The sequence below is a fragment of the Argopecten irradians genome, chromosome 7 (genome assembly GCF_041381155.1).
Source record: "Argopecten irradians isolate NY chromosome 7, Ai_NY, whole genome shotgun sequence".
Lineage (NCBI taxonomy): Eukaryota > Metazoa > Mollusca > Bivalvia > Pectinida > Pectinidae > Argopecten > Argopecten irradians.
Window position 1 is genome coordinate 10,971,727 of NC_091140.1, and position 25,564 is coordinate 10,997,290.

At 36.6% G+C, this 25,564-nt stretch overlaps 1 protein-coding gene across 2 annotated transcripts in view; it reads right to left on the minus strand.

The window, feature by feature from the left end:
• Positions 1-236: 236 nt before the first annotated feature.
• Positions 237-25,564, minus strand: part of LOC138327545 (N(4)-(Beta-N-acetylglucosaminyl)-L-asparaginase-like) — a 28,878-nt gene continuing 3,550 nt past the window's right edge. The window contains exons 1-8 of one of the 2 annotated variants that reach the window (XM_069273720.1): positions 16,447-16,780; positions 15,188-15,344; positions 14,802-14,914; positions 10,490-10,602; positions 9,948-10,144; positions 7,048-7,155; positions 6,809-6,942; positions 237-2,728 (exon numbers count right to left, since the gene is read on the minus strand). In XM_069273720.1, the coding sequence (XP_069129821.1) occupies positions 2,634-2,728; positions 6,809-6,942; positions 7,048-7,155; positions 9,948-10,144; positions 10,490-10,602; positions 14,802-14,914; positions 15,188-15,333 (906 nt within the window). In that variant the 5' untranslated portion in view covers positions 15,334-15,344; positions 16,447-16,780 and the 3' untranslated portion in view covers positions 237-2,633. Of the gene's footprint in view, positions 2,729-6,808; positions 6,943-7,047; positions 7,156-9,947; positions 10,145-10,489; positions 10,603-14,801; positions 14,915-15,187; positions 15,345-16,446; positions 16,781-25,564 lie in introns of those variants that run through there. The other variant, XM_069273719.1, reaches the window with a different exon arrangement.

The following is a 25,564-nucleotide window of genomic DNA, read 5'->3' on the forward strand; positions in this document are numbered from 1 at the left end:
TACACCTTATATGGTCAATCCAAGGGACAGAAGTTTGAGAATCCAAGGCCTTCCTCCTGAAAAGTGAGGCATTGTTAAGGGAGATTTTAGGAAAAATTAAATCAGAACGGAAGAATAAAAATAATATCCCAAACTAAGTCGCCTTTTTACTCTCAGCAGATATGATTCTAACACCCTATATTTAGTATCTTTGATAATGAGGTTGATACACACCAACAAAAAAGGTAAGAAGAAAGTAATTGTCAAAAATAATTTATTATACAAATGTTAATCATGGTTACAAAACAACGTGAACAATGTTTAAGTCAACCAATAAGACATATTGACATTTATATCTACACTGCATTTACATGTCAATTTAAAGTGACAGTCAGATCAGCAAAATATAATATCTGTAGAAATTATGAAGCAATGGATAGGTATCTGATACATTATCATTTAAACCTAAAATAAATGGCAATTGGCTGATGACAAGCAATCAAACTCTTGGATTAATATTTGCTATGATAAGCAAGGATATAACCCAAATTGATCGCATATTTCACTGCTGAATAAAAAGCACCTTGTCATATGTACAATTGTGATATGATTTGAAGCATTCAATGTATTGTAAAAGATTAAGATATATTTCTATGACACAGTTACTCATGTATGATTAGAACAGCAAAAACAATACATTGGGAATCAACAATGATCGCCTCTCTGATGTATAGATGAATATTGACCATTACATCTGAGAGGTAACGCTTGTGTCAACTACTTAATATTGATTATGGGAAGACTTTCACATCACATGTTAAATATCACTGAAGACGTCAAAACCTAACCAGTCCTGTTCGTACTTAAAGGTAGGAAGATTTACACATCACATTGGATAAATACAACTAACAACGTCAAAATCAACACGGTACATGCCCCTAGATAAACAATTACACATCTTCACAGCAATAATCAAACTAATGTCTCCCACCAGATTGTTAATTAACGAAACCCACGTGATGGATCAGACATTTGCATTGGTGAGATTTACATAGGTATCACAGAGGGCTGTCCGTGACCTACTTTCTATCTGCATCCCATATTTACATACATGACACAGTGCATGATATTGTCTAACACTGTCAGATATTGATCAGAAAAAAGTGTATATAAAACCTAAACCGTATATATCAGATGTCACTGGTAACACCAAAGATGACAATTCTGTTAAAATTTACATGTGCAAACATAGTCTAATGAAAAAGATGAACTACTAAAACAATGATCGGACATTTTCAAAAACAGTCTATAAAATTATTGATTTTAAAGATACATTCCTCTAGTTTCTTTTACATTTGTGTGACAGACCACTGCAAACGAAAAAAATGAGTTGCTTCCTTAGAGAGGTTTTGTCAAAGACTACAGCAATGATTGGCTTCCTTGGAAATTAAACGTGCACATGGTTGGTATAACAGGGAAGTTGTGTAGTAGGTTGTGGTCCCCTTTAGTTTTGTTCTAGTCTACGAAGAATAGCTCAATAGGATTAGCAGGGGAGCAGTATTATAAATTTAGTAATGGAGGTTTGTCCACACCTAAAGAAAGCAATAAGAGAATTCCTTGATGATAGAACCTTGGTCGGTGTAATGTAATGTAACAGGTTTTGGTTACCGTCTAGCTTTGTTCTGGTTAGAGAACTTTTTTCCTTTAGCTCAGCTGAGTGAGCAATGAACCAGTATTATAAGCTTAGGTATACAGGTTGCAATTTTATGTCTTATTAAGTAAATAAAAACGTTTCAAGGAGATGCATCATCATACACAAATGTTTATATTTGTTAAACTAACATCTGGTTAGTACTGTTGGCAAAGTCAGGATAAGAACTCGAGAGTTTCAAAATGAAATATCAGATTAATCATATACTCAGATCTAATATAAAACATTTACACAGATCTAATTTAGAACCATCATATACTCAGATGGAACAAATAAAAATAATATCTGGCAACACATACAGTGTATAACATTTTCAATCTCATTTAGTAGTAAAGGTAATTAAATCACAGACCCATTTTACTTCGTTCCATTGGTTCCTCCTTCACCATTCATGCATGCACAACTCAAATTCTCAGTTTATTTGGAGTATTACCATAATAGTTCTTTGAGTGAATGAAGTTTGACTATGCTCAGATCTAAATGTCAGCAAACAGGAAAATGTCTAGTCTGCCAATACTCAGTACTATAACCTATAATATAAACCATGTATTGAGAAACGGAATGAGTTAAATGCACATATAAAACAGATACTTTATGTATTTAGCTGCTTCAAACTGGAATGTATATAATGTAAAAGCTAGTAGTAACAATGGCATCTAAAAATGTGTGGATGATGCCAAAGGTTAGGAGGGAATGATATGTGTAACTCTCCTTTTATAATGGGTAACTTTACTTTCTTAACATTCATCAACATTCACAATCACATTGGTTTTATCACAGAGGCTTTGTTCAGACAACAAACATTTCATTCATAGAAAAAAACCTTCCTTTCTAATAATTACATCAGCTTACGATTTCGCTGAGATTCCACTAGTTACAACTTGATACCATTGAATGTGATGCTCCAAACTTTCACAGTATTATATATATTATCACAGAAATGTCAGTTGGAACATGTCTTATAATGGATATGGACGCCCTGTGATGCCAAGTCTACAACAGAAAACTGGAACACAGCAAAACCGTGACAGGCAGCACCTGAAGGTACAGAAAAAAGGAAATTGTACAAAAGTAAAAAGCTCAGTCAGTCCTACATATAATGGTAAAAGGCTCATGATAAATAAAGAAAAAATGGGTCAAGCTTAATGTGTGTGGATTCTTTAAAGATCATTAAAATGATAAACTCATCATGGTGTTAATTAAAGATGCTCCACCGCCGACAGAACATAAATGATAATCGTCCTTTGAAAAATAATTGGTGATTAATCGTGTATATATATGTTTAATTAACACAAAAAGTAATATAAAACAATTTATTTTGCCTTTGGTGCATGCATAATCAGTACTTCATTCCATATAGGATATAGTGCCACAGAGTTTTTTCGGGATGCAATTAATTGTTTTTCATATTTTTAACTTGAAGTAAAATTAGAAGCTCAAACTTTTCAATGGTGGTAATGGTGTAAAGTCAGTAACTTTTGTAACTGAAGAAAAACACTAAATCGTCTGATCCTGTTTTTGATAGTTAAACAATACCATTTGTCAGCGGTGGAGCAACTTTAAGATTTGATGATTGTGTGTTAAGCCTTCCTTTAAATGCAATCAATAAAATGACAGACAGAACATAGAACTATATTTTCACTAATGACCTTATGGACAGAACTGTAATTCGCCATCAACGAAGTGATGCATAAAACATCCATTTGACACAAATGACCTGATGCACAGAATCTCCATTTGACATGAATGACCTGATGCACAGAATCTCCATTTGACATGAATGACCTGATGCACAGAATCTCCATTTGACATGAATAACCTGATGCACAGAATCTTCATTTGACATGAATGACCTGATGCACAGAATCTCCATTTGACATGAATAACCTGATTCACAGAATCTCCATTTGACATGAATAACCTGATGCACAGAATCTCCATTTGACATGAATAACCTGATGCACAGTATCTTCATTTGACATGAATGACCTGATGCACAGAATCTCCATTTGACATGAATAACCTGATGCACAGAATCTCCATTTGACATGAATAACCTGATGCACAGAATCTCCATTTGACATGAATAACCTGATTCACAGAATCTCCATTTGACATGAATGACCTGATTCACAGAATCTCCATTTGACATGAATAACCTGATGCACAGTATCTTCATTTGACATGAATGACCTGATGCACAGAATCTCCATTTGACATGAATAACCTGATGCACAGAATCTCCATTTGACATGAATAACCTGATGCACAGAATCTCTCCATTTGACATGAATAACCTGATGCACAGTATCTTCATTTGACATGAATGACCTGATTCACAGAATCTCCATTTGACATGAATAACCTGATTCACAGAATCTCCATTTGACATGAATAACCTGATACAGAATCTCACAGATACCTGATCACAGAATCTCCATTTGACATGAATAACCTGATTCACAGAATCTCCATTTGACATGAATAACCTGATGCACAGTATCTTCATTTGACATGAATGACCTGATGCACAGAATCTCCATTTGACATGAATGAACTAACTTACAGAATCTTGTTTTGTTATCAATGACCTAATATACAGAATCTTAACTTGGAACAAATGAACTTAGAATCACATGTACAGGACCTTCATTCGCTATTAAAGTATGGTACACAGAACTTTCATTTGACATCAATTAACCAAGGAACAAAATCTTGTAATCAATGAAATGATGTATAGAACCTTATTTGCCACAAGTGTTCTCTTAGGTTTGTAAGAAAGAACTGTACTTTACATTAAACAATGAACTACTGCATTTTAACCGTTTGTAATTGGTTAATTTGTGAGATAGATCCTTATCCACAATCAATAAGATATTAAAGAAAAGAACCCAAAATCTATAGCCAATTAAATCCCCTTAAAACAAGAGGCCCAGAGGGCCTGTATCGCTCACCTGGTTTTTTGTTAGTAATTATCACAAGACTCAGACAATTAGAAAAATAAGCAAAATTGACTCCCAAAGTTTAATTTTGAATCACAACCATACAATGATGCTATTGATACCATACAAATATGCTATCCAATACATAGGTTCAGAGACAAAGTAATTTATATGAAAATAGTAGCCTAATTGACCTTTTGACCTCGCATCTATTGCCGTCTAAGGCCCCGGGGGTCAGCCCTATCATTTGTACAATTTCAAATCCCAACCCTATAAGGATGCTACCATTGCATTATAGTGCTCTTCCATTCTTAGTTGCAGAGAAGAAGTCGTTTATATGGAAATAGCTAAGTTAACCCCTTTTGACCCCACCCTTCAGGCCCCCGGGGGGTCAGCCCCATCATTTGCAAAATTTTGAATCCAAACCCTATAAGGATGTAACCATTGCATTATGAGCGTAATCCCATGTTAAGTTGCAGAGAAAGTCATTTATATGGAAATTGACCACTTTTGACCCCGCCCCTCAGGCCCCCGGGGGTCAGCCCTATCATTTGCACAATTTTGAATTCCCACACTATAAGGATACTACCATTGTATTATGGGTGCTATACCGTGCTTAGTTTCAGAGAAGAAGTCGTTTATATGGAAATAGCCAAATTGGCCACTTTCGACCCCGCCCCTCAGGCCCCCTGGGGGTCAGCCCCATCATTTGCACAATTTTGAATCCCCACCCTACAAATATGCTACCATTGCATTATGGGTGCTATACCATGCTTAGTTTCAGAGAAGAAGTCGTTTATATGGAAATAGCCAAATTGGCCCCTTTTGACCCCGCCCCTCAGGCCCCCTGGGGGTCAGCCCTATCATTTGTACAATTTTGAATCCCCACCTATAAGGATGCTACCATTGCATTATGGGTGCTATCCCATGCTTGGTTTCAGAGAAGAAGTCGTTTATATGGAAATAGCCAAATTGACCCCTTTTGACCCCGCCCCTCAGGCCCCCGGGGGGTCAGCCACATCATTTGTACAATTTTTAATCCCTACCCTATAACGATACTACCATTGCATTATGAGTGCTATCTCATGCTTAGTTTCAGAGAAGAAGTTGTTAATATGGAAATAGCCAAATTGACCCCATTTGACCCCGCCCCTCAGGCCCCCGGGGGTCAGCCCCATCATTTGTACAATTTTGAATCCCCACCCTATAAGGATGCTACCATTGCATTATGGGTGCTATCCCATGCTTGGTTTCAGAGAAGAAGTCGTTTATATGGAAATAGCCAAATTGACCCCTTTTGACCCCGCCCCTCAGGCCCCCGGGGGGTCAGCCACATCATTTGTACAATTTTTAATCCCTACCCTATAACGATACTACCATTGCATTATGAGTGCTATCTCATGCTTAGTTTCAGAGAAGAAGTCGTTTATATGGAAATAGCCAAATTGACCCCATTTGACCCCGCCCCTCAGGCCCCCGGGGGGTCAGCCCCATCATTTGTACAATTTTGAATCCCCACCCTATAAGGATGCTACCATTGCATTATGGGTGCTATCCCATGCTTGGTTTCAGAGAAGAAGTCGTTTATATGGAAATAGCCAAATGGACCCCATTTGACCCCGCCCCTCAGGCCCCCGGGGGGTCAGCCCCATCATTTGTACAATTTTGAATCCCCACCCTATAAGGATGCTACCATTGCATTATGGGTGCTATCCCATGCTTGGTTTCAGAGAAGAAGTCGTTTATATGGAAATAGCCAAATTGACCCCTTTTGGCCCCGCCCCTCAGGCCCCTGGGGGGTCAGACCCATCATTTGTACAATTTTCAGTTAGTAGCCCATAAGGATGCTACCAGCCAAATTTTGTTGAAATCCGACCAGCGGTTATGGAGAAGAAGTCGATTGTTGACGGACGGACGGACGGACGGACGGACGACGGACGACGGACGACGGACGACGGACGCCGGACGCCACGGTATGGCATAAGCTCACCTTGGTCCTTCGGACCAGGTGAGCTAAAAACTCAATGTCATCTTCAATATATTGTTTTCCGAAGAGTTGAATTTCATGGACAAAATGAAAACCTTATTGTGTTGTTAATGAGGCGTTAGCATTAATACAAATCGTGAATTGAAAATGGCTAATTGATCCTTCGAACCAACCTGAAGCCACACTCACCAACAATGCCCTGACTATTGACAGTAATGACCGCCCCACTAAAGGTTGGATAGGACTCTTTAATTGGAACCAGAACTTTCTCTGCTGCAGTGTTTGGATCCATGCCCATCGACATCAGGTTGACTGCATGGAATCTGTAGTGTAGCAAACAATGTTAAAAGATTATATACAGCAGAGGAGAAACATTGGAGGAAGTTGTATTAAACAGTAATGACAGAGTAGCTATCCTACGTACTTACGATGGTAAGAACCTCATCATGACGTCACCATCTCCAGTTGAGGCCGACCCTCCGACACCATTCCGAGCGTATGCCCCTGCCCCCATAATGGGTGAATCCCCTACTCTTCTGTAACAACAGGAGAATCAGATGTGTACACCCTAATCATGACTTAAACACATGGGGAATACATTAATGTTATAATCACAAACTAGACAACTCTGTATGTCCGAGTCATGACTAAAGATGATAGAGAGTACATTAAAGGATTTGTGTAGCCAAATTTTTTTTTGATAATACGTCATGATATTGCTTTGGATGAATGAAAAAATTAAGTCCCACCCAACGAATCACCTAGCTTTTAGCGCTATCGGTTGGTTTTGGTCGTGATTTACGGGTAGTGTCGACTACGGTTCAGAGATAATGAGCTAGGCGGTCATGTGGTCTTGTGATGTCACAGTAGTCCGCGGCTACACAAGGTAAGCCTAGTCACTATACATCTATATGTACAGCACGTACACGTATACGTTAGATCTACAATTTGAGTTTTTCGAGTTTTTAAAATGGTTATTCTAGCTTTATGATGTAGATATTTTCAGTTTCAAAACATTTCATTTACACCATTTCAAACATACAAACAAGCATATTTCTAACTTTAGATTAGATATATATAATCAGTCCAATTTGATAGTGATATCAAAATGATGTTCGGATCAGTTTGGATTGAGATTTAGATAGCATATTATGTAAATTTCTGTGTAATAAAAAAACGTATAATGTAACAATATCTTTTTACGAGTAAAATCCCAAAATTTAGCATGAATATATCTAGAATGCGGGTTTTTATTTCAAACTTCTGCCCTAACGATGCAAACACGGCACAGTGTTTGAGTAAAAATAAAATTTGGACGGTTATCAGTTATGTGATATTGGAGTAACAGTACTGAACTTATACCGAAAATAATATGTATACCTATATTGCTGCCTTTGAAACTTTTACTAAAAAGCAGAAATACATCAATGATATTTCTGATATATGTTTCTAAATTACAGTATAAGTGTAGATTTTAATTCCTTATTTCAAAATTATACTAAATCCTTAAAATAGTATATTCATTGTCGATACTTTTGTATATCATACCAAGATTTAATAGTATGATATATGAACATTTATTGTATAATCCAAAAAGTAACCACATATAGTGTTCAAATGAAAAATGAAATTACTTGTATACAGGCATTATATATAGATATAATATCTTGTACCTTAACAAAAATGCTTAGAGTTTTTACTAATACCTTAGAAATTACGGGAGATTGCTATATGCCACGATTCCGTAATTACAGTACTAGACTGAAATAATTTTTAAGGTTAAAGCTTTAGTTGAAATAGTTCTTAGAACCATTTTTGTTTCTGAATAAGTCAACTTCCATTCTTGTTTTACCTGTGTACGACATATATATATACATTTTGTGTGTGTAATATATATTACTATGTATGATCAGGGATATATATTTTTTTCATTTGCTTTTACATCTTCATTTTAAAAATGGAGGTGACAATAAAAAAAAAACCTAGAGCATAGATGTACGGGGTTTCCATAATTCAAATCACACTCCAATTAACGGATGTCCTAACCTGATTGACAGTAAGACAATAGCAAATACCTGACATAGTCCACCGAATAGCAAATTGCCCGCGGCCAGGTAATTACAGGTGAGTTCGATAAATGGCGTTGTGTACAGGTAAACAACATCCTGGTCCAGGTATTACATAACCATCAAACCAAAGGCATGGCTAATTATATAACTATATCGGAGTATCTACTCGTATATCGATTAAAAATTGAAAGCGACCACACGGTCTAAAAAATGTTTTGCTTAATATCTCAATATGTAGATCTTTTATAATATCAAAAATAAATTCTTTATACCATATGTTGAAACGTTTTACGGTATTGTAATAAATGTATCTCAATTTATTCGGTTAGCAACACACAACACAATGTAATGATCAATCATCGGTGTGTATATGAATACGTCAATCATCATATCTTTGATGCTTTAATTAAGGATTTCTTAAATTGCCACGTAAAATTTCGTTTTACAGTCACAAACTTTGTAATTCACAATGTATCAAAGATACAGACCACAGGAAAATATTATCTAATTAAAGCTTATTCGTTGCTGAACTCCTCGACAAAAAATCAGAAACTTTCATTTCTCTGTGGATTTTCTTTCATAATTACACGAAGATACCTGCTAGTAGAGCATAAATTAGAGTATTTGAAACATTGAATTTCACTCTTTTAGTTATTTACATTCGAGCCAAAGTTATTGTACGATTAACTTCACTCAAAAGTAATCATAAAAAATTGTTGATCGCCTTTTCCTGTGACCGTCGATGTAAGTGATAGCACATCAGTTATAGTACAGCTATAAGCCACGGACTATTATGACGTCACACGGTTTAGAGCTAGAAAATATGCATAATCGGGCGGTCAGAATTTTGGACCTCGATATCGACGGCTTACAGGTTATTCCGGTCACGCGCGGCACGGAGAGGTTTCTACACATGCTAATAAAGCCATTTCCAGCATAAACTGAAATTATCATTTTTGACTGCACAAATCCTTTAATGTTATAATCACAAACCAGATAACTCTGTATGTCCTAGACATGACTCAAGAAGATAGGGAATACATTAATGTTTTAACTCACAGTCCTTCATGTATTGATAACAAATACACCCAATTCATGAAGGTCCGGAATCAAAATACAGGTCACATGGTGCACATAAGGTGAAATTTGAGGAATTATACCTTGTAAAATAAACAATAAAACTGCAAACTAAGTAAGTATATTTGATATAAAAACCTAAACTTTCATTTAAAATATGTAGAATACCTAGCATAACTTACCCTGGGACCTTATGATTCAGGCCATTTGTGGTTGTTCCTGCGGCTACATATCCATTTGAATCGATAGCCACCATTCCTATTGTGTCATGATTTCTCCTGTCTACATTGTATCTCTTCCGTGAGTAATCTCCCCTGGTGAAACCAGTATGTAAAGGTGTGTAGGGTCCACAGTTTTGTGTCGGGTCTGGTGTGACGTTCTGGAGAAATTAATAAGACCTCTGTTTCTAACTGATTTTCTTTTTTCTTTAAAGTCATCAATCACATATACATATAGGGTACAATAAATGATTGTTATATCATAAAAATGGGATCAAAATTATTTTATTTGCAATTTACACAAATTCAGTCTATAAAACAAATTGCCATGAAAATGTTTTCAAATTGCAATAGAATTTGTAACTGTAAATTGCGAAAATAAATTGTGCCAAATATAATGTTAGGCATGATGATGTAAAATTACTTAAGTAGCTGCAACAATAAAAACGTATCATTATATAAGCAAGTGAATAGCATAGGGTTTAAAGCTAGCTTATCCACAATACCTTTCTGAAGTTTGGCTGGCAGTGGCTATTTTTCCAGTCTTTGTAGATTTTATCTGATCGAGCTGTAGACAAGTTCTCCTCCTTAAATCCCATTTCCACAGCAAATTTTGTGGCTATAATCAAATTATTACATGTTCATTGATACTTCACACTTCTCCTGAATGTAAAGCATTTAAATATTTGTATTTCTTTAATATTTTATTTCCTGAACTTTAATACTTCAGATATATTTGTGAATAAATGATTTAACAATAGTACATTTTGATTAACTTTCAATATCGGCAAAAGATCATAATGAAATAATTAAAGGGACAATTCACTCAGGCTAATTCTTTTACATAACCAAGAAGCAAAATATAGCATAAATGTATTGTTCTACATTTCTTATGAAACATATAACGTAAAACATTGACAAATTCCACGACATTGTTAAGTATTTTAATTAATATCGTTGTAATATCAAATCGTTGATCAATTTGATTCAGCAGGTACAATATGGACACTGTACCCATACCCGAGCCTAAGTCATGCATGTTAAACAAAACAAGAGATCCCAGAGGGATCTTGGCGCCCACCAATGAATAATCTATGTCTGACAATGGAAAGAGGGATCTTTTCTCTGCTTTTAAAACTTTTGCAAACATACTACATATAAAATTTGAGACAGATCGCTTCAGTATTTTCTGAGACACAGCAGTAACAAACTTCAACTATCAAAATCCAAGATGGCTCCTTGGCGGCCATCTTGTTGATCGATCGGTCCCAAATCAAAATATGCACAACTAGGGCCCTAGGGGAACCTATTTAAGAAATTTGAGACAGATTCATTCAATACTTTCTGAGAAATAGCGATAACAATCTTTAACTATCAAAATCCAAGATGGCAGCCTGGCGGCCATTTTGTTGACCGATCGATCCAAAAACGCATTATGCACAACTAGAGCCCTAGGGGAACCTACATATGAAATTGGAGAAAGATCCCTTCAGTACTCTCTGAGAAATAGCGATCACAAACTTTAACTATCAAAATCCAAGATGGCTGCTTGGCGGCCATCTTGTTGACCGATTGGTTCCAAAATGCAATATGCACAACTAGGTCCCTAGGGAAACCTACATATGAAATTTGAGACAGATCCCTTCAGTACTTTCTGAGAAATAGCCATAACAAACTTTAACTATCAAAATCCAAGATGGCTGCCTGGCGGCCATCTTAATGACCAATTGGTCCCAAAATGCAATATGCACAACAAGGGCCCTAGGGGAACCTACATATGAAATGAGAGACAGATCCCTTCAGTACTTTCTGAGAAATAGCGGTAACAAACTTCAACTATCAAAATCCAAGATGACTCCTTGGCGGCCATCTTGTTGATCAATCGGTCCCAAATCACAATACATTTGTATGCACAACTAGAGCCCTAGGGGAACCTACATGTGAAATTTGAGACAGATCCATTCAATACTTTCTGAGAAATAGCGATAACAAACTTTGAATATAAAAATCAAAGATGGCTGCCTGGCAGCAATTTTGTTGACCGATCGGTCCCAAATCACAATATGCACAACTAGGGCCCTAGGGGAACCTACATATGAAATGAGAGACAGATCCCTTCAGTACTTTCTGAGAAATAGCGATAACAAACTTTGTATAACAAAATCCAAAGTGGCTGCCTGGCGGCCATCTTGTTAACCGATCGGTCCCAAAATGCAATATGCACAACTAGGTCCCTAGGGGAACCTACATATGAAATTTGAGACAGATTCCTTCAGTACTATCTGAGAAATAGCCATAACAAACTTTAACTATCGAAATCCAAGATGGCGGCCTGGCAGCCATCTTGTTCACCGATTGGTCCAAAAATGCAATATGCACAACAAGGGCCCTAGGGGAACCTACATATGAAATTTGAGACAGATCCCTTCAGTACTTTCTGAGGAATATCGATAACAAACTTCAACTGCCAAAATCAAAGATGGCTGCCTGGCGGCCATCTTGTTTTTCTGATCAGCCGCAAAATCTGTATGGCACAACTAGGGACCAAGGGTACTCTCCATGTGAAGTTTGAACAAAATTCCTTCAGTAGTTCTCAAGAAATATCGGTAACAAACTTCAACTGCCAAAATCAAAGATGGCTGCCTGGCGGCCATCTTGTTTTTCCGATCAGCCTCAAAATCTGTATGGCACAACTAGGGACCAAGGGTACTCTCCATGTGAAGTTTGAACAAAATCCCTTCAGTAGTTCTCAAGAAATATTGATAACAAACTTCAACTGCCAAAATCAAAGATGGCTGCCTGGCGGCCATCTTGTTCTTCCGATCAGCCTCAAAATCTGTATGGCACAACTAGGGACTAAGGGTAACTCCATGTGAAGTTTGAACAAAATCCCTTCAGTAGTTCTCGAGAAATATCGATAACAAACTTCAACTGCCAAATTCAAAGATGGCTGCCTGGCGGCCATCTTGTTTTTCCGATCAGCCTCAAAATCTGTATGCACAACTAGGGACCAAGGGTAACCTCCATGTGAAGTTTGAACAAAATCCCTTCTGTAGTTCTCAAGAAATATCGATAACAAACTTCAACTGCCAAAATCAAAGATGGCTGCCTGGCGGCCATCTTCTTTTTCCGATCAGCCTCAAAATCTGTATGGCACAAGTAGGGACCAAGGGTACCCTCCATGTGAAGTTTGAACAAAATCCCTTCAGTAGTTCTCAAGAAATATCGGTAACACACTTCAACTGCCAAAATCAAAGATGGCTGCCTGGCGGCCATCTTTTTTTTCCGATCAGCCTCAAAATCTGTATGGCACAACTAGGGACCAAGGGTAACTCCATGTGAAGTTTGAACAAAATCCCTTCAGTAGTTCTCAAGAAATATCGATAACAAACTTCAACTGCCAAAATCAAAGATGGCTGCCTGGCGGCCATCTTGTTTTTCCGATCACCCTCAAAATCTGTATGCACAACTAGCGACCAAGGGTAACCTCCATGTGAAGTTTGAACAAAATCCCTTCAGTAGTTCTCAAGAAATATCGATAACAAACTTCAACTGCCAAAATCAAAGATGGCTGCCTGGCGGCCATCTTCTTTTTCCGATCAGCCTCAAAATCTGTATGGCACAACTAGGGACCAAGGGTAACCTCCATGTGAAGTTTGAACAAAATCCCTTCAGTAGTTCTCAAGAAATATTGATAACAAACTTCAACTGCCAAAATCAAAGATGGCTGCCTGGCGGCCATCTTGTTTTTCTGATCAGCCTCAAAATCTGTATGGCACAAATATGGACCAAGGGGACCCTCCATGTGAAGTTTGAACAAAATCCCTGCAGCAGTTTTTAAGAAATAGTGATAACAAGCATATATGATGATGGTGGGCTAAAAAACTACATAACCACTGTGAAGGTGATAAAATGATTTTTAGACAAGACAATTCACCTAATAAGGTAAACATACTACTGTCAGAGCGATTTGAGAAGTTCTAGACAACAATTGCATTACTCTGCGAGCAAGGGACAGGGTTCGGCATACAAGTAGTTCGATCACAATGTGTAATGGCAGACTGCGAGCGAGTTTGAACATTTCAACACCATGGGCTTTTCAGGCATATCACAGTAAAACTGACTGATTTAATTTCCATTAGAACTGGGTTTTTTCCGATATATGTACAAAATTTTAATGTTCTCTTAGACTGAATTGTCCCTTTAACGTCATAGCTTATCTTTACGCGTTTATTTTAACACCACAATCAAGATGCAGCACCATTTGTGATAGTTAGTAAAGAACTTTACTAAGTAGAAACAATACAATCTAAGTTTTAGGTCCTTTTGAGTCAGGATGACCTTTTGCCGTCATGCTTTTCCTTGCTTAAGATTACATAGTATTTCATTCAAAATCTCATTAAGGACTACTAATGATTTGAGTAAAGAATAACTGGGATAAATGAAATAGGAAAATTACATCTTCTATAAATGAGGCTGGTCCAAATCCCGGAGAAAGAGGCATAGGCTTTAAAATGGAGACTATATTGAATTTAGCCTGAATTACTAATGGGAGAATCAAAATACAATCATATTTTGAATTATATCAATACATGTACATATATACATTTTTATTTTGCAGATGAATTTTGCTGCTGTGGGTTTGCTGTAAAATCCTGTAGGTTGTCTTCTAGTCTTTTATGAAACAAAATTTTGACTGCTAGATGAACGTAAAAGCTACTTGACCTCGCTTCTTATTTTGACATGAGTGGACAATCATGATCATGGGAACATGCAGAAATCAGAAGCTCTGACACAGATGTATACAATATCTAATACCTAACTCTCCCACTAGCAGTGTATGACCGGTGTGATCCATCACTGCTCTAGCTACACCAATAGCATCCTTGATACGCCGGATACACCCAACAGCTCCCACATCCATGGTTTTCCTATAAATAGGGTAGGAACATTTAAATATAAAGCAACATTAAATCCTTATTTTTTTTTTATCATCATATATTCCAGACTGTGTATTTGTTTATCCACTTTTTTTTGTAAAGAAATTGATCGATAATTGTATGGTTACTAGTTTCTCAACTTCTCAAAACTGAATTACTGTACATGATTGACTGCAAACAAAACCAAATAGGTCAATTTAACATATCCTTATTTGATAATAGTTCTTATTTCTGTGATCAAACTATTTATGAAATCTAATTTACCCATCCATAATCATGGCATCCAGAGTGACCTCCCCTTTCTCGTCAGGATCTCCACCGTAGCCAACTGTTCCATCACACTGTTCGGTCTGACACACACGGCAACCGGCTACTACAGCATCAACACTGCTTCCCTTCTCAGTATACATGCGAGTCCAGGCTGTGTAAAAATATAAGAAACATTACAATATACAATATGTAACAACAGTTCTCCATACAGACATTCAGGATGTGATTAGCAATGTCTGTGAAGACATCACCACATAATTATATAACACACACAGTCCTCTTAGAAAAAAAACCTTTGGGATAAAATCAAGCCCACTGTGTCTTTATAAAATTTACTGTAAGTTACATGTACTTGAAATAAGTATAATATATGTTTCATATCAATAAATATTGTTAATGATGCATGCAATTTTCAGAGACATAGATACACGTTTCTCCCACCATTCACTGATTTTTCACTGTTTTTTAGCCGAGGGAGATTTCTCTGTCAACCCCTAGGGTATGACAGATTGTACGTGCTAACCTTTTGAACATGAAGACAATTCCGTGACGTCATGACTTCATGCGGTGTGACCGTGGCGGGTGTTGTCGATGATGTCATCAATATTGACATGCAGACAATGGAACCATATTCAAGTTGCGGTGAAAATGATTCTGTTTAGGCTATTATCTCTTCTTTTTCTTTTGTATGTGGGAGAAAAAGAATCATTCCCTACCTGTGAGGATGTGACAACAAAATCACAACCCTCGGGGGAATTCCTGAATATCCAACCCTAGGCAAGCCTCGGGTAGGACATTCATGAATTACCCCTGGGGTTAAGATTTTGTGTCACACCCTCCAGGTAGGGAAAGATTCTATGAATCATCTTTGTTTGGGAGTTAAATATTCAGCTCAAACCTGTCCATAACGACCATTAAAGGGGAGACAGAAAAATAGGCACTATAGACAGGTTGCGGCTTTCGTGCCAGCATCAAACAATATTACTGACACAAATAGATAATCAGGTGTACATATACATTGTACATATGAATGTACAATGTACATTGGTATATGTATAGCCCTGCAATATACTGTACATGTGTATCTAAGTCAATTATGTACCTGATAAATTTCCCCCATATTTAATACATAGAGTTTCATAACGAGTGATTGTTGGATATGGATCTTATTCCACACAAGTGATTAATTTTTAAAAGTTACAAAAGACATGAGCTTTAACGAGTGTCTTTTTGAGCTTTATAAAATAACTTACGACAATAGTGTCTATAATAGTTTATGCTACGAATGGAAAAACATGAAAAATTCCGACGCTGTCACAAGTCTGGTTTCAGGAGCTGTTTGTTCTGCAAGCAGTGATAGGAGTACAGCAACACGACGTCATTCGACTATTGATGACATTAAAGCGAATAGTCGGGCAAGTGACTGTAAAATCGGTAAAAATGGTATTAATATATCCGGTATAATTTCTTATGAATTAGAAAAATAAAACTTTCCGTCAAAATCGCTGTACATGCGAAGAAAATAATAATATCTATGGGAATCCTAAAAGTCCTCCCGACCGGCTATGAGTGCAGGTCAATCTTAACGCATGCGCAAGATCCACCACTCTCTGTAGTAAACAAAACATGGCTACCGTAAACAACCAACTGACTCACCTAAAATGCGAAAGGAAAGGCAATGGAGCAGCGACAATCCCAACAACTGACTCGGTAAACATTACGACGCATGGAGAGTGTTAATACAACTTGTTATAGTGAAGAGAACAGTTCAAACGAGCACGCGGCTCCGGACCGCTACTGTACGTACCTAGGCCTACTACCCGGTACTCCCTGCTCAGCTGATAGTGAGTGAGTCTTCGTATTTTGATCATTATGTAAATAGTCCCTAGCAGTATTTTTTCATAAATGAGTGGTCACATATGGTCACATGTTTCATACCTGTTCCCCAATCGCGTAAAACGTAACCCTGGGGTCAAGGATTTATAAGTCTCATGTACGTCCTTGCCTGGGGTAAATAGCGGTTCTTTCGTGGGGCCTCTTTAGGGGTAATGAATGCCCTGTATATTTATAAAATGTACCGTTGTAATGCATGTACAGTTAGAATGTAACCGCTAGTGCATTATCAAGCTAAGATTTGTTTCAATTAATCTATAATATTATGCTACCGGTCAATTCATACAGTTCTGATGTATATATTTATAGATTTTTAATTTGTAAATTTTTGTTCTGTACATGTTCTGGTAGTGTAATACACATACATTGTATATAGGATTTACATTGTAGGTTAATTGGTAGAATTGTATTGTATATGTTCTGATATACACATATACATATGTACATGTAGGTTTTAGCTTGTTCTTTAGATATATTTGGAGGACACATACAGTATTATTTCTGGTCATAATAATAAATAGTTCTATTGTGTAAATAAAATTATATGGACTCAATGTAGAACCACGTCCCCGTCGTTGAGTCTGGAAACATATATGGCCAAGAGTTCTACATATTTCTTGTTGAAATTACATATACATATGTACTACTAAGACTAACACAGGTAACTTATAATAGGCCTATCAGTATCAGGTCCCGCTCAGGTCCGCCATGTTATTGTTACGGTAAGCGACCTTATTGGCGAGCTATATTAAATATATATATAATATTTCAAAAAGAAATTACAACCATATGTGAATTTATATATATTCAAACGGAAAACAAAGAGATGTTACTTATATATATCGATTCAATACTCTAAAACCCCGTTCAGGTCCTCCTTCAGGTCCCGTTCAGGTCCGCCATATTATCGGTACGGTAAGCGACCTTTTTGTCGAGCTTATAATTAAGTCTTCAAAAAAAAAAAATTTCACAAAAAAGGCATCAAGATGTGTATTAATATATATTCTAGCATAAAATAAAGAGATATTGCATTTAAATATGCATTTAATACTCTAAAACCCCGTTCAGGTCCTCCTTCAGGTCCCGTTCAGGTCCATTCAGGTCTTTAGTAGGACTCGTGTTTGTATATTTATTACAACTGTACCTGGTTCATGTGTATATGACAAACTTTACAGAGTTGAAATGTACTGCAGCCATGTATCATTTATAATTATTCTGAATTTTTGTTGGAACTATAGATAATGAATTTTGTATCTTTTTTGAAACAATATTTGATTCTATCAAATGCATCAGTGACACATTCACAACTTATAAAATGTTTTCTCTAAAATAAAAAAAAACCTGTAGAATGAACCTACATTTATTCATTTATATATATTTGAAATTGATCATTTCAATTTTTGTCATATTCAACAGATATAAAGTAATTGTTGGTTCTTTTTTTCAGGCACCATGCATGCATAGTGACATGAATACAGAAAGTTCATCCCTTGGACCTGTATACAAGTGTATGTATACATATACATACAATTAGCATCATATGAAGACTGAAGAATGTTGATATGAGTGCTCTTGAAAGTAAACTTTTCCAATATGGACCTAGAAGATCATGAACAGAACATTTAAACAGTGTTAATTTATTAAATGTTCCTTTCAACTGTAATCATTAAATAAAATTATGATGCAATACTTTTTCATTGTTTAACTTTGTAGAAATATTTGTTGTTATGTATGACACTAAATACATGTAGTTATGAGATAAGGGAGATAACTCCTATAGCTTTTTTTATCAATACATCCTATGAAGGTCATATCATTGATTTAGGTTATAGAATTTTCTAGAATATAATCATGTATAAACAAATATGTTTGTAAACATGTTGATTATAAGTAGAGATCTAGAATGATCTATTTCCAGAAAGTTCTGTGTGTTTATTTGTTTACTGTTTTAGTTAGATATTTCTGGAAGTAGAAGGTTCTCCAATATTCTTGAATTAGGGTTTAGTTATATATACTCCAACTGTCCAAAGCTAATCAGAACTGTAATGAGACCTGTAATAAGACATATCAAGAATTGTACAGCGCCATATAAGATTCTATTGGGAGAGCTATTGTGACTTTATCTGTGGATTATTACAACACTTTGTGTGGATTTATTCATATTGCCTGGAACTTTACAAATCATCAGTGGACATTCAATTTCCTTGTGGATTTGTGATTATTGTTAATTTGAAACCCGGAAGGATCAAGGATTATACCAGGACATTCGCATACAGATAAGTAACACTTTAAATCATCGTACTACTCTTGTACCACCACCAATTACTTTAGACATTGTAAACCATCTCTGTATAATATTGTATATATAATTAAATTGTGTTTTGAATTTAGCTGCTGGTTTCTCATTTCTGTTATTCGTTCATGTAACAGAAATTGGGGGCTCTTGTCCGAGATCGATATTTTATTTGTGAAATCTAACTTGGAAAAATTAATTAAGAAATTTGCAAAATTTGTGTACAAACTTGGAGTTTACATTTGAAACCAACAGCTAGATAAACATGACTTCTATGCAGGTAGAACAGTTTGTTAAAGCGCCATCCCTGGAAGTTCTTTTGCAAGTTAATAAGAAGGATTTACTGTTATTGAGTAAACATTTAGGCCTAGCTATCAAAACTAATTTGAGGAAAGCTGAAATTCGGAATGTAATTATAAGATATTTTGTTGACAATGGCAAATTTGACTCTAGTGCATTAGATAGTATAGAGGAAACAGTCAGTTCAGAAATTCAAATTAGACAAATGGAACTTGAACATGAAATGAAACTAAGACAAATGGAAATAGAGAAGGAAATGAAAGAGATGGAGTTAAGAGAAAAAGAAAATGACAAAGAAAGAGAGTTAAGAGCAAAAGAAATTGAAAGAGAATTAAAAGAAAAAGAGATCGAGAGAGATCAGATGTTAGAACTAGAGAAGCAGAAAATTCAAGCTGAAACAGAACTTAGAATGAAAGAATTAGAGCTAGCTTCTCAAGACAGTTCAAGTAATCTAACTTTTAGGGGTTTACAAGGAAACAGAGGTTTTGATGTCAGTAGAAACATTAGGTTAGTTCCTCCTTTTCAAGAGAAGGAAGTTGACAAGTATTTTCTGCATTTTGAGAAAATAGCTGATAGTATGAAATGGCCTGAAGATAAGCTTACAATGCTTCTTCAAAGTGTCTTGATTGGTAAAGCTAGAGACATTTATTCTTCTTTATCTGTTGATGATATTTCAAATTACCAAGTAGTCAAGAAAGCTATTTTGAAAGCTTATGAGTTAGTTCCTGAGGCTTACCGCCAGAAATTTCGAAACTCAAGAAAGAGAGATGAACAAACTCATGTAGAATTTGCCAGAGAAAAGGAACAATTATTTAATAGGTGGTGTGATTCTAAAGAAATTGATGACGATTTCGGTAAATTGAGGCAATTATTGTTGATAGAGGAGTTTAAACGTTGTGTCCACACAAACATAAAAACTCATTTAGATGAGAGAAAAGTTGAAACACTTAGTGAAGCAGCTACAATGGCTGATGATTACGCTCTCACCCACAAAGGCTCATTTGTTAAAAACAGTTCTCAAGACAAAAACAGTACCACAGGTACTAGTAAATTTGGTCAGCCTAGGAACCCAACCTTTAGTGGCCCTTCTAACGACAAACCTAAATTAGGTGATAAGACTAAGTCTGATTCTAAAACAGATCATAGGGCAGGTGTGGGGTCTCCTTCTGGTCCTGTTTGTAATTACTGCAAGAAAGTAGGGCATGTTATGTCTGAATGTTATTCTCTCCAGCGTAAGGAGCAAAGGCGTAAACAGTCAGTTCCTTCTGTGTTAGCTATGTCAAAGCCTAGTCAGAAACTTAGTGATATTGTGGAAGATTCTAAAGTGTCTGTTGAAATTAAGAGCTCAGAGTCTGATAGTGTCTTGGAGAAGTACTCTCCCTTCATTTCTGAAGGTTTTGTTTCACTTACTAGTGATATTACCAACTTGAAACCTGTGAAGATTTTGCGCGATACTGGGGCTTCTCATTCTTTGATATTAGATGGCGTAGTGCCTTTGTCTGAGGGGCCTCATGTGGTAGTAGTGTTTTGCTTCAAGGTGTAGAGTTAGGTTTTGTTAATGTGCCTCTCCATTGTGTTTATTTAAAGTCAGACTTGGTTACTGGGCCTGTTACCATTGGTGTTAGACCGGAACTTCCCATAGAGGGCGTGTCGCTCATTTTAGGCAATGACTTGGCTGGAGAGAAAGTTAGGGTAGATCCCTTAGTGTCCAGTATCCCTGATAAAACAGATGATGCTGAGACTATTCAACAGGAATTTCCTGGTATTTTCCCTTCTTGTGCTGTAACTCGTTCAATGAGTAAGAAGGTTTCTGATGTTGCAGTAGTTGAGGATCATTATAGTCAAGGGTTAGGTGACACTTTCTTGGCTCATGATATAGAGGATGTCGGGAGCAAGTGTGATCTTTTGAGCAATCCTGTAGACTTTGATAGTGATAGAGTTGTTCCTAACAAGGGTACTTCTTTGTCTGACATGATGAGTAAATCATCTTTGTCTAGAAAGGAGCTTATAGTAGAACAGGAAAAAGATCCTGAAATCTCCTTATTGTGTAATCGGGCTTTGAGTGAGGAAGAGGCTGAGAAAGTCCCGGTTTGTTACTTCCGTCAGTCAGGTGTGTTGATGCGCAAGTGGCGCCCCCCTGATGTGTCTCCCGAGGAAGACTGGAAGATTGTCAATCAAATAGTTGTCCCACCGAGGTATAGGCAAGATATTCTAAGTATGTCTCATGACGTACCTATGGCAGGGCATCTAGGTGTGACCAAGACTTATAACAGGATCTTAGATCACTTCTTTTGGCCCAAGTTGAAACGGGATGTGGCTGATTTTTGTAGGTCTTGTCATACTTGTCAGGTGGTAGGGAAACCTAATCAGAAAATCCCTGTTGCACCTTTGCACCCCATTCCAGCATTTGAGGAACCATTTAGTAGAGTCATTATAGACTGTGTAGGTCCTCTACCCAAAACTAAGTCTGGGAATGAGTATCTTTTAACTATTATGTGTGCTTCCACACGCTTTCCTGAAGCCATTCCACTAAGAAATATTAAGGCACCTAACATAGTCAAGGCTTTGGTTAAATTCTTTACATTGGTTGGTCTTCCAAAAGCTGTCCAATTGGACCAAGGTTCGAATTTCATGTCTGGTATTTTTCAACAAGTCATGTACCAGCTCCAGATCAAGCAGTATAAGTCTAGTGCTTATCATCCAGAGTCTCAGGGTGCTTTAGAACGTTTTCATCAGACATTGAAGAATATGATGAGATCTTATTGTTTTGAAAACAAAAGAGACTGGGACAAAGGTATACACATGTTGTTGTTTAGCGTTAGAGAATCTGTACAAGAATCTCTTGGCTTCAGTCCCTTTGAACTTGTGTTTGGACATACTGTACGTGGTCCTTTGAAAATTTTGAAAGACAAAATTTTGGACGAAGATTCTAAAGTGAATCTCTTAGAGTATGTGTCTAACTTTAAGCAAAGGTTGACAAGGGCATGTGAACTTGCAAAAGAAAATTTGGCCGTTGCTCAAACCAAAATGAAAACATGGTATGATAAAGATGCCCGTGCAAGAAGTTTTGATCCAGGTGACAAAATTTTGGCTCTATTACCAATACCGGGTCAGCCTTTGCAAGCTAGATATTTTGGACCTTATGTTGTTGAGAAAAAGGTCGATGATGTTAACTACATTGTACAAACTCCAGGGAGGCGCAAGAAAACTCAATTATGTCATGTTAATATGCTTAAGGAATATGTAGATAGAGAAGAGAACAAGACCTCTCAACCTATTGCTACTTTGGCCTCTGTACCATCACAAAGTGAAAGTACAGCTGATATTTGTAAATTAGACTTAGATGGTGGTGTACAAGATGTAGGTTTAGACTGTGGTGTTAAGTTACGGAATTCAGATGTGCTCGCGAACTTGGACAAGAAACTGTGTCATCTATCAGAAAAGGAACGCAATGAACTGAAAGATTTGATACTTGAGTTTAAACATTTGTTTCCGGATACACCAGGCAAAACAGATGCTATCTATCATGACGTGGATGTAGGCGATGCGCCACCTGTCAAGCAACATCCTTACCGTGTCAATCCTTTGAAAGAAGAACACTTAAAGAAAGAAATTCAATACATGTTGGACAATGATATTATTGAACCAAGCAAAAGTGAATGGAGCTCTCCATGTGTTCTGGTGCCAAAGCCAGACAAGACATACCGGTTCTGTACTGACTTCAGAAAAGTAAACTCTGTCAGTAAAACAGACTCTTATCCAATTCCAAGGATTGACTCGTGTATTGACAAAGTTGGCAAAGCCAAGTACGTAAGCAAGTTTGACCTGTTGAAAGGATATTGGCAGGTGCCATTAACAGAAAGAGCCAAAGAAGTGTCTGCATTTGTAACTTCACAAGGTTTGTACCAGTACAAAGTTATGCCGTTTGGTATGAAGAATGCCCCGGCAACATTTCAACGTCTTCTTAACAGCGTGATATCAGACCTGGAAGGCTGCGATGGATACATTGACGACGTCATCAACTACCACGACACGTGGGAAGACCATCTACGCGGGATTCGTGAATTCTTCGAAAGACTCACTACCATGAAATTGACTGTAAACTTATTGAAATGTGAATTTTGTCATGCAACTGTTGAATTTTTAGGCCATGTTGTAGGACAGGGGCAGGTTAAACCTGTTCAGGCCAAAGTAGAATCAATTATAGATTTTCCAACTCCTGGAGGCAAGAGAGAGCTGATGAGATTTCTTGGTATGGCTGGATACTACAGAAAATTTTGTCAAAATTTCTCTGTTATAGCAGCTCCACTTACTGCTTTGTTAAAGAAAAATGTCAGATTTGTCTGGTCAGACGAATGTAAGTCTGCCTTTGAGAAATTGAAAGCCATACTATCAAACTCACCAGTTCTGACTGCTCCAGATTTTAATAAACAGTTTAAACTGTTTGTTGACGCCAGCGATGTAGGTGTTGGTGCTGTTTTGATGCAAGAAGGTACTGAACAAATTGACCATCCAATTTGTTATTTCTCGAAAAAGTTTGACAAACACCAGAGAAATTATTCCACCATTGAGAAAGAATGTTATAGTGTTGATTTTGGCCTTGAACCAATTTGATGTATATCTCTGCACTACAGTTGTGCCTGTGTTGGTCTTCACCGACCACAACCCTTTGACATTCATTGGGAAAATGAAAAACAAAAATCAAAGAATTCTCAGGTGGAGTTTGACTTTGCAAGAGTACAATCTTGACATCAAACATATCAAAGGGAAAGACAATATTCTGGCTGATGCTTTATCAAGGATTTAAATATGACTTAATATTTGAAGAAAGTTTCCTTTTCAAGAAAACTTTCTTTTCTTTAAGGAGGGGTGTGTTATGTATGACACTAAATACATGTAGTTATGAGATAAGGGAGATAACTCCTATAGCTTTTTTTATCAATACATCCTATGAAGGTCATATCATTGATTTAGGTTATAGAATTTTCTAGAATATAATCATGTATAAACAAATATGTTTGTAAACATGTTGATTATAAGTAGAGATCTAGAATGATCTATTTCCAGAAAGTTCTGTGTGTTTATTTGTTTACTGTTTTAGTTAGATATTTCTGGAAGTAGAAGGTTCTCCAATATTCTTGAATTAGGGTTTAGTTATATATACTCCAACTGTCCAAAGCTAATCAGAACTGTAATGAGACCTGTAATAAGACATATCAAGAATTGTACAGCGCCATATAAGATTCTATTGGGAGAGCTATTGTGACTTTATCTGTGGATTATTACAACACTTTGTGTGGATTTATTCATATTGCCTGGAACTTTACAAATCATCAGTGGACATTCAATTTCCTTGTGGATTTGTGATTATTGTTAATTTGAAACCCGGAAGGATCAAGGATTATACCAGGACATTCGCATACAGATAAGTAACACTTTAAATCATCGTACTACTCTTGTACCACCACCAATTACTTTAGACATTGTAAACCATCTCTGTATAATATTGTATATATAATTAAATTGTGTTTTGAATTTAGCTGCTGGTTTCTCATTTCTGTTATTCGTTCATGTAACATTGTTTATATTAGTACTCTAGATCCAGTGATTATAATTCTTGCATCCATATGCCGACCCATTTGTTTGTCAGGGCTTGTGAGATAGCTTTTCAATTACTTTTAAAATATAAGGATTTTTTTATATATAGCAATATAGATACCATTGTCTTAGCATTTCTAAATTCTACTTTACAAGAGAGTAGACTCGACATATAAATAAAACCATAAAACTAGCAAGTTATCTGAAATGTTAAAAATCTTTTTGTCTGAACCAAATTTCACATTTATTGTCTATGTGTAACTTGTACATAGACCATTTATGTATTA